At 43.0% G+C, this 9,151-nt stretch overlaps 3 protein-coding genes across 3 annotated transcripts in view; all 3 read right to left on the reverse strand.

The window, feature by feature from the left end:
- The window catches only part of ctu1 (cytosolic thiouridylase subunit 1 homolog (S. pombe)), a 3,051-nt gene extending 1,899 nt beyond the window's left edge, over positions 1 to 1,152 (reverse strand). Inside the window, exons 1-2 of the mRNA XM_071482175.1 lie at positions 994 to 1,152; positions 1 to 67 (exon numbers count right to left, since the gene is read on the reverse strand). The exon at positions 1 to 67 is cut by the window's left edge and continues 434 nt beyond it. Of these exons, the coding sequence (XP_071338276.1) occupies positions 1 to 62 (62 nt within the window). The 5' untranslated portion in view covers positions 63 to 67; positions 994 to 1,152. The remainder of the gene's footprint in view (positions 68 to 993) is intronic.
- Positions 1,153 to 1,268: 116 nt separating this feature from the next.
- Positions 1,269 to 3,788, reverse strand: crybb2 (crystallin, beta B2). Its single transcript, XM_071482178.1, has 6 exons — positions 3,151 to 3,788; positions 2,733 to 2,820; positions 2,383 to 2,501; positions 2,082 to 2,214; positions 1,841 to 1,983; positions 1,269 to 1,735 (listed from the first exon to the last, which is right to left on the reverse strand). The coding sequence occupies exons 2-6, from the start codon at positions 2,793 to 2,795 to the stop codon at positions 1,567 to 1,569; spliced, it is 627 nt and encodes a 208-aa protein (XP_071338279.1). The 5' UTR covers positions 2,796 to 2,820; positions 3,151 to 3,788; the 3' UTR covers positions 1,269 to 1,566.
- Positions 3,789 to 6,805: 3,017 nt separating this feature from the next.
- On the reverse strand, positions 6,806 to 8,863 carry crybb3 (crystallin, beta B3). Its single transcript, XM_071482177.1, has 6 exons — positions 8,773 to 8,863; positions 8,294 to 8,391; positions 7,988 to 8,106; positions 7,709 to 7,841; positions 7,364 to 7,506; positions 6,806 to 7,214 (listed from the first exon to the last, which is right to left on the reverse strand). Exons 2-6 carry the CDS (start codon positions 8,366 to 8,368, stop codon positions 6,965 to 6,967), a joined length of 720 nt encoding a protein of 239 aa, XP_071338278.1. The 5' UTR covers positions 8,369 to 8,391; positions 8,773 to 8,863; the 3' UTR covers positions 6,806 to 6,964.
- Positions 8,864 to 9,151: the final 288 nt, after the last annotated feature.

Below are 9,151 nucleotides of genomic sequence, written 5' to 3' on the forward strand. Positions count from 1 at the left end.
CCCGTTTTTGGACGTTTCAGCACAGCTCGTTTCTCAGCACAGCTGCTGCACAGGACAGGCATCTTGACTGTCGGAGGAAGTTTATTGATTGATGTTAAAAATATTATGATACTGAAATATTTTCATGTCAAAGTCCTATGAATAATTGAACCTAACCAACCTATAAATCTTCATCTTTTTGTTGCAGATGTTTTAATACAGTTGACACACTTTGTTTACTGTAGACGGCTAGATCAGGGTTTCAGAGTCTTTAATTATCATTGACTGAGGCATCAGCATACAGAACACAATTAGACTACTGTGTGATGCAGTTTAGGCAAACACCCTCTCAGTCCAGATTCAACACTACACAGCGATTCTAATCCAGTTTTTTATGCAGTGTGATGATCTGGAGAAGTGGCAAAATCCAGTATACTCGATGTTAATTTCCATATTCAATTAACTTGAATTGACTTTTATTTTGCTGTTAATTGATGCCCTTGTCAGCTATTTACAGCTGGACATTTCTGCTAACGCCCCAACACAACATACAGTAATTAAGAAAGAGGTAAGAAACTACACAAGGAGGAGTAGGACGTGTTTAAGCTAAGCCGAATTCAAGAGTTGAATAAAATGACTCATGAAACGTCTTAAATCTTTGTCTGTCAGGAAATGTAGTTTGGATAATAAACAAAGCTCTTTTAATTGCCAGTTTTGTAAGTGAATCTTAGCTAGCTAAGTTAGATGTGAGGTTGTCTCTGTCCCCAGCAACAAACACTTACTGGGCTAAAGTTCATGCACACGACGACTAAAACTTTTCATATAACTATTGGAAATGACCTGATATAACTAAAGCAGAGGAGAAATGTCTCTTAATTATCAGGTCAACTAACATGATCCAGGTCTAAAGATACCAAACTCACTATCAGCAGACGGTCAACATTAAACGTGTTTCCAGGTCTCGCTAGCCAAGTTAAGCTAACAGTCAAATTTATGTTAGAAAACATTTCATACCAAAGTTTCCGACGAGCCGAGGTCCGAGTTGAGAATGTGGGGAGGAAATAAACCAGGAAAAGTACTGATAAAATATTACTTCTCTTACTTAAACAACGTCAGTTTTACACGACTGAGTTAGGTAGCATGTTGTTTCATCATGTGTCTCAGCTCTTCCTCACAGGAAAGCTGAGACTGACTGCAGCCGCTAAGCCTCTGCAGCACATCCTAGCGGCCGGGGTTGGACAAAGCACATGCAGCTGTGTGGTGACATCCCTGAGGCGCTTCCACGCATCCTTCATTGATCATTTAAATAAGTGAACATTACTGAGATGACTTTAAATCCTTCTGTGGTGGCCCTGAAAAAGGTGTTGGTGAGGAGTCTGGCAAAGCATTTAATCAGAGGTAAAACACACAACCAGCTCAAATGTAAGCAATAGGGATTTATTAATTTGCTGCAAAGAATGTCACTATTGCAACAGCTGCAATAGATATCAAAATGCTGTGTGGTGTAAATAAAGGGCAAAGGGGTTGCTGCTGGAGGGGAGTAAGGCGGCCGAGGTCAGGGTTCAATGACAGGGAAGAGTCACAAGCTTAGTTGACGGGGTGAAAGGCACCCCTCTGATGCCACTGCATGTCTCTGATACGCCGAACCGACTGGATCTGAGGGATCTGGGCTCCGAACTCAGTGCTGTCCTTATACTCCCCCTTTTCAAACAGGTACTGATAGCCTCTGTAGCCTGGATACTGATAGCCCACCCAACTGGTGCGCCGGGAACACAGCGAGGGAAAAGAGACAGGACACAGTTAAAGGTCAAAGGACAGTTAAAAAAGTATCATGCAACATTTGCTCGCAGGATGGACTCACGTGCCACTCTGAACCCGAACAGAGGAGACCTTCTCCTGGTAGCCGTGTGCGTGAAAGCTGGGGACATCATCATCTATGATTTCTATCTTCTTCCCTGCGAAGCTGGGGTTTTCGTAAAGGACAATCTTGTGCTCCTGGCTGTCCTGAGAAAGCAACAGAACAATCCAGTGGGTGATTTGTGTGTCCACTGATGGGATGAGTGTTGGGGGAGGTGTAAAATTAAAAAAGTGTACTTTCTTACCACTTTAATCGGGCGGAATGCAACAATGGTGTCACTACGCCTGCTGTTGGTCCAGGAATCCCAGCGAGGATACTCCCCCTTCTCAAACACATACTGCTCCCCCTTACAGTTGGCCTGCTCGTATCCCACCCATCTGAGAGGGCACAGGAGAAAGAGGTGGGGTTTTGTGGTTGGTGCAGGGGCAAAGCAGGAAAGAAAGCTAGTTCATGTACCACACATTCATTTGTTTTTCTGTCCATTTTTTTCCCATGCCTCCTCTGCTCATTCAGACTCAGTCCCTCTGTCTCTGACCCACACTCACGGTCCACACAGCACCAGTATGGAGCCCACTTTCTCCACGCCTGCTTCCTGGAGGTTGTTGCAGGGGCCAGTCAGCTCATGGCAGCGTCCCTGGAAGTTTTCCTGCTCATAGATAACCAGCTGTGTACCAGTGGGAGAAAAGAAGAGAATATGCGTGTGAGCCTACACTGAAAGACTCATGTGAGTGCTGTTGAGCTACTGGTCTCAATTTCAAGCATGCCCATCTGTTGCCAGTCTGATGTTTGGGAGATACGTGGCTCTAAATAGGGACTGCACAAGTGCTTCCACCGAGGAGGAAGTTGTAAATTGTGATTGATTCCGTCTCTGCTTGTCTGCTGCATTTCCTCTCACCTTAAACGCACTGGTGGCTGGCTGCTGCTGCTTGGATGCAGGGTTCTGGTGGTCTGTGGCCATAGTGAATGGATCAGCAAGGATGAATCTGAAAAGAAACACAGACAAAATTATTATTTTAGTGTTTTTTTAGTGATTTACATGATTAGAATTTAAATCTAAATTATGACTAGTTCAAACTGCAGTTAATCCCTCTTTCAGAGATTATGTTTTCTTTTATTTTCTATTTATTCCTCTCCCTCCAAAACAAATCCACAGCCCTCTGAACATAGAAATACTGCAATGCAGCATGGGATACAGTTCGTAGAGATTAAACCTAAAATATAGTTGCAAAAGGAAAACAACTAGTGATAAAAAATGATAGATTTAACGAATTTAACAAAAATCAGCACAATGGACATAAACCCCTTACCAGTACCTGTCTGTGCCAGTGTGTTTGTGATGGCACGATCAGCTCAATATATACAGGACGCCCAGGGGTGGAAACTCTGCCAACAGTACCCACAGCATCCAAGCTGGCCTGCGGATCGGCCTGCCATAGGCCCAACAGACTAAAATGAGGGGTCACCATGTAGCCTCCCCCCACCCTGGGGTGTCACACTCCCACAAAGTTATTTCATTAGTTGTCAGTTTTGTCCAGCCAGTCATTGTTCGATATCCACATGATTCAGCACAAACAGTGCCAAGAGTCCCACACCTACAATGAGAGGGAGAGAGAAAGAGAAGGATTGTAAAAGATGGGGTTTACTGTGCTGGAGAGATTGGGACTGAGCTGAATAACAGGTCCAAATACTGCTGAATATTTACACAAGTGTAGGTTTATTTAGAATTTCATTTCTAGAAAACAGTGGTATTGTTCAGGTGGAGAATCAAATGCTGCTGCTGTTTGCAAAGATAAAAGAAAGCTGCTCCTAAGGCTGGATTCAAGTTAAATCTACTGACCACACGTAACACCTTTCTCCTGTCGGCAGTGACAAGGTTCCATGATAATCCATTTTATTCAATGTAAGCAATATGGCAGCAGTTTGAAGTAAATACATACAATAAAGCACTGTGCCAAAGTTCAGTTTTGAGGTGCTTGTAGTTTTCTTAAGTATTTCCATTTCATGTCACGACAGCTCGGAGGGAAATCTTGTAGTTTCTACTCCACTATATTTCACTTTACAGTTGAACTAGAGGGTGACTCTCCCTCTAAACAGCTCAGGTGGTTTCAACTGAATAAGGCCCAACAAGGTCAAATTATCCAATATTTCAACAAAAAATAAAAACAAAACAAAACAAAAAAAAAAAAACAGCATCCCAAAATCAGCATCATTTTGTCCAGTTTCTTTTTCTTCTTTTCTATCATATTAATCATTTCACAACCATCAGATTTAGCTCAGTGGATTTGGGATCCACTAAAATATGTAGCAGTATGTAAAACAGATCAAACTAACTTTACTTCCACTAACCACAACAGTAAAATGCTTCATATGCAGGGAGGCATCACTATTAACAATAAAGTATAAAGTATATTTACATTTTATATTGTATAGCTTACTTTTAATCAGGTTTCAATTAGTGTCCTGGAGTCTGCATGCAACAATCTCACAAAGGGACAGAAGCTAATATATATTGTGTTAATATGCAGCGAAGTAATTTGTGCAAATTTAGGCATTCAAGTGAACACAACTGGGTCAACGTGGCGTGTGTGACTTTTGAGAAGTGAAATCGAGGTGCAGCAGGACGGTCTGTTTCAATGCTTGTTGTGATACTTTAAATGTTCACTCTGCTTCATTACATTTATACAGCAGGCTACAGTCGCCTGTTCCTGATCTAAAATGTGACGTCATAAAATATGATATATGATGTGTGCTGTGGTGCAATTACAACAGCTACAACACCAAAACACGGATCAAAATGCACTTCTCCCTGCTCAAGTGCAGTGAGGAAGGTGTCTGCATGGGCCTGAAGGCACAGCTCAGTGGGCATGAGAAGCTTGTGACAGTGTGAAAACAACAGAGTGTTTATATTGGTGTATTGATCTCTCTTGCAAAAGAGATCTTGATCTCAACGGCACTGCCTGAATGAAACTCACTGAGAGTACTTCTATGCATTTTTATGAAGGCAGTACATCACAGCACTGATCCCCATCACCATTGACCATACTGTCAATCAATCACCCTGTTGAGAATACAAACTGTATTTTGTTATTTATTATTGAAAACAGTCTTGTGAATCAGTGTCAGTGATTCTTGCCCTCACCCTGCCAACACCTGTGTGGAGTGCTGAACTCACCTGGCACTCTGACCTGTGTGAGGACGTCTTTAAAGATCAACGCAATTCTGCCTTCTTGTATTTGTGTTTACATCTTCAAAACACCGAGATATCTTTCTGAGGAGTCGCATGACAAAGCTGTGTGTGAAGTTATGCTGTTGGGTAACTCAAAGACCTGACTGATAAATGCAACAGTATGTGTGGATTTAGTATATTGGATTGAACTGAATAAAACTGACAAACCTCAGAAAACAGAAACAGAGTCGGTCGGCCCTAATTATCTCACAGGTGCATTCAAACGCTGTTTCATCATCCAAATGAATCTAATAGTGGGACATGCTTTTTTAAGACAGATGGTCAGTCTGAGACACAATCAGAATTTTGGCAAATTCAGGTCTATGAGTTTTTGTGATCAAAGACGTGCTGCTGAAAGTAGGTGGCAACTATTTTGTTTGGATAACTTGTGTTTTTCACTTAATTTCAAGACTGTATAAGGGAGCATTGGTTAATCATCTGTTTTTTCTGAGATTACAGGCATGATTTATGATCATCATCTGGTTCTGAATTAGGCAGAGGTGCGAGACCCAAGTGAGACTGAGCTGTTTATGAAAGTTGCATCTGTCATTTACTGATTCAAAACACAGGCCTGAGCTTCCATCTTGTGTTTGTGAAGAATATACAGTGTCAGCTTGTACATGTATCAAGGCTTCTGGCAAATAATTTATGGGCACAAAAAGCAGTTCAGCTCCTTATTGTAGTACGACCCCTTTGTGCATGTTTTAATTAGGGATGTGGGTGTTAGAGCTCATGTCAACAAGGCTTCAAGCTACAGTGAGAAGCACAACTTCACTGTAGGACTGAAAATGACACTACAGCCCAAAAATAGCGTGTAGTGCGGACTACTTGATCCCAAACTGAGAGCCTTTATGAGTGTTTTCTCCTCTGGACTCAGTATGATACATGTTACAGATGTGTTTTCTTAAGGCTCACAGCTGGCAGACTGCATGCTTTTTTTTTTTTTTTTTTTTTGCATGTATCACTGGCAGTAACGGCATGATAGAAAACTAAAACATGGGGAAGCACTGGACACAGAGGTAGATATAGTCTAGTATATGTCTGTGTATTCTCTGTATTTAGGCTCTATAGAGAAAGTGTAGGCAAATTTATGTCCTTTCTCTATCACGTTATAAAGGAATTATTTATGTTTTTGAATGTTACATCAATATTACATCAATATATTAGCTTGCATGTGCACTTTATGTCACCATTAAAAGTAATTATCCGTTTGGATCAGAAAGCTCATATTTAACTTATCAAAACTATACACATAACTGAGATACTTTTCAATATTTACATGATATTGATAGTTAATATTAGCTTCGAATGTTAGTCTGGGGACTGATCATCATGAGGGTCATTAATCATCAAGTGCATGATGATTACTATGGAAGGGAATGTGGTGCACGCTGTGTTAATAGCGAGCATACACATAGTATGACATCATTTCCATTGCTGTTAAGCAGATGCGTGTCCACATGTTCACTGAATAAGTCATGTGCTCCTAATGCTGGATGAGCTGTCTGACTAAAGTGGGGAAACATAAGCAGTAAAAGTGGCACACATGCCTTGGAAATGAATTCAGCTCAAAACACATCTGCAGTTTATCCTAAGGAAGAATATCTGCCAAATGTGGGTTACAATATTTCCACATCGATCTCATCTCTGATAGTGGTTTTTCCAAATCTTGACTATCTCAGTTAAAGTCATAATTTCCACCATGACGTACAAGTATGACATCACCAACAAACAGGGCCGACTCCAGGTCAAACAACTTTTATTCGCCACTGAAACATACATGGCACTCCTCACTGGGCACAAGCAGCGTTTGCCATGGTTAGGTTAAGGCAGAGGGCAGGCACTGTCGGCAGCGTGGGGGCAGGCTATGGGAGGGGCTGGGAAGCAGGTGAGGATCCTGCTCAGCTGGCTCCAGCTGTTGCAGGGGGGGCAGGAGGTGCTGGTGCTGGGGCTGGGTCGGGGTCAGGGCCGGGAGCTGGATCTGGGTCAGCAACGGTGAAACAGCCCCTCTTGTGCCACTGCATGTCCCGCACACGTCGAACAGACTGGATCTGGGGTGCAGGGGCCTCCCAGTCATTCCAATGCTTGAAATCTCCTCGCTCGAAGATAAACTGGCGGCCTCTGTAGCCTGGGTACATGTAGCCAACCCATCTGGAGGAGGGGAAAACAAACTGGTGTTTGTCTCAGAAAAAACTAGATAACTTATGAGCTTGGAGTCTGATAGGTAGTTCTGATAGTCTGATAGGTTAAACAGAAAAAAACAAGAGAAAAGGATGAAATGAACGTAAGGAGGTTCTTACGTTCCGTTAAGAGCCTTGACACTTGCTACACGATCCTGAAAACCGTGGCCCCACAAACTGGGCACATCATCATCAACAATCTCCATCTTTCTACCAGTAAATCCAGGGTTCTCGTACAGGTGTAGCTTGTGTTCAGCACTGTCCTGTTGAGGAGAAACAGACACATGGATACTTTAAGCCCTTCAAATGTTTCCAGTAGATGCTGACCAGGTAAAACAATGATGTATGTTGTTTAGGGAGGTCAAAAATATTTAAAAGTTACATGTGAAAAAGTACCATGTGGGCATCTTATATTTGAAACCCTGCACATGTTAGCTCTGTTTTGCATTAAGACGAGTTACTCACCACTTTGAGTGGCCTTAGAGACAAGAGGGAGTAGCTGTTCTGACTGTTGGTCCAGGTGTCCCAGCGTGGATACTCGCCCTTCTCCAAAATAAACTGCTCCCCTGTGAACCCATGTCGATCGTAACCCACCCAGCTGTGAGGAAAAAAAGGAGAACACAGATGGTAACGATTAACTGACAACACATCAAACATGACACGTTAATAACACATTTCTTGGTGCATATGTGAAGGAAGATTTGTCTTTGACACGCTAAATTATTTGAGATGCACTTTACTTACGGTCCTGACTCAACTATCACAGATCCAACCTTCTCCAGTCCCTTCTCTGACACATCTTTACACTCTGCAGAAAACTCCGCCTTGCAGCCCTGGAAGTTCTCAAACTCAAACAGAACCACCTGGATCACACAGAGAGAGAGAGACCTGCATGTTACCAGGAAGTTTGTGATGAAGACCTCCAAGTAGTAATGTTTAAGGTCTATGAAGAATTCATGTGGTGATGATTTGATACAGACAGTCCCCCAAAGAAAGAAGAATAAAGCAGTAGAGCAGTGATCAAAGCAGCTTTTCATCTCTGGACAGTACCTTATACGTGGCTCCAGCTCCACCCTGGCTCTTCCCAGCAGCCAGCTGCTCCGGGGCACTCTGCTGCTCCGACATCCTCCTGATCCACTGCTCCTCCACTTTTTGGCAGCAGCACACACACAGACAGAGCACCATCCATCATACATGTACACACGGGAAAAGATATGCACACAGAAGGAAAGCTCAATGTCACAGATGCAATTTATAACTCACCCTTGAATAGGAGGATTGAATTCATTTTGGCCTAAAGTAAAGTAGCAATCATTTGCACAGTATTCTGTTAACATTATATCAACTGAATGTGAAGCTCATACAGAAGATCCCTTAAAGTATACACTCATTAGTCCTTTATCAGGTTGAGTTACAATCCATAAGCCATCCAAAACTGGATCTTCACTGATGCAGCACCATCTAACTCCATTGCATTGGAATAAATAGACCACTGCTATTGATTCCTGTGTCCAGAATGAGGCTTTTACCTGGGTATGCCTGCTAGGAAGTGGTAGTGTCCCTCTTTCTCTGTGCCACTTGGTGTTTGGTGGGGTTGAGCCATTAGAGGGCAGGGACGGGGGGGGGGGTATTTATGGTTTATTTCTGGCCACAACAGCAGAAAAGGGGGAGCTGTTGATACAGCAAGTCTGTCGCTTACATTGTGTCCGTAACACTGCCTCTCAATAGGCAGCTGTGTTGGCACACGCTGCCCTGCCCATCCGCCCGGCTGCCAGTGAGCACTGTGTGCGGGCACAGGGAGAGAGAGCCAAGAGGATTCAGCAAACAGCCCCGCTCAGCACAAACACACACACACACACACACACAGGACTACACCCAATCTCAACCACACCAAACTTCCTCACACCT

The sequence above is a fragment of the Trachinotus anak genome, unplaced genomic scaffold, assembly GCF_046630095.1.
Source record: "Trachinotus anak isolate AG129_WGS33_773 ecotype Australia unplaced genomic scaffold, CSIRO_AGI_Tana_v1 ptg000008l, whole genome shotgun sequence".
NCBI classification, from domain to species: domain Eukaryota; kingdom Metazoa; phylum Chordata; class Actinopteri; order Carangiformes; family Carangidae; genus Trachinotus; species Trachinotus anak.

Excerpts from the sequence above, each read along its gene's own strand:
- crybb2 (XM_071482178.1), bottom strand. The coding sequence starts at position 2,795 with ATGGCCACAGACCACCAGAACCCTGCATCCAAGCAGCAGCAGCCAGCC. Across the intron at positions 2,502-2,732 it reads CAGCCACCAGTGCGTTTAAG|CTGGTTATCTATGAGCAGGA; the intron begins GTGAGAGGAAAT and ends ACTGGTACACAG. Across the intron at positions 1,736-1,840 it reads GTTCGGGTTCAGAGTGGCAC|TTGGGTGGGCTATCAGTATC; the intron begins GTGAGTCCATCC and ends CCGGCGCACCAG.
- crybb3 (XM_071482177.1), bottom strand. The coding sequence starts at position 8,368 with ATGTCGGAGCAGCAGAGTGCCCCGGAGCAGCTGGCTGCTGGGAAGAGC. Across the intron at positions 7,507-7,708 it reads CTCTAAGGCCACTCAAAGTG|GACAGTGCTGAACACAAGCT; the intron begins GTGAGTAACTCG and ends TCTCCTCAACAG. Across the intron at positions 7,215-7,363 it reads GTCAAGGCTCTTAACGGAAC|ATGGGTTGGCTACATGTACC; the intron begins GTAAGAACCTCC and ends CCCCTCCTCCAG.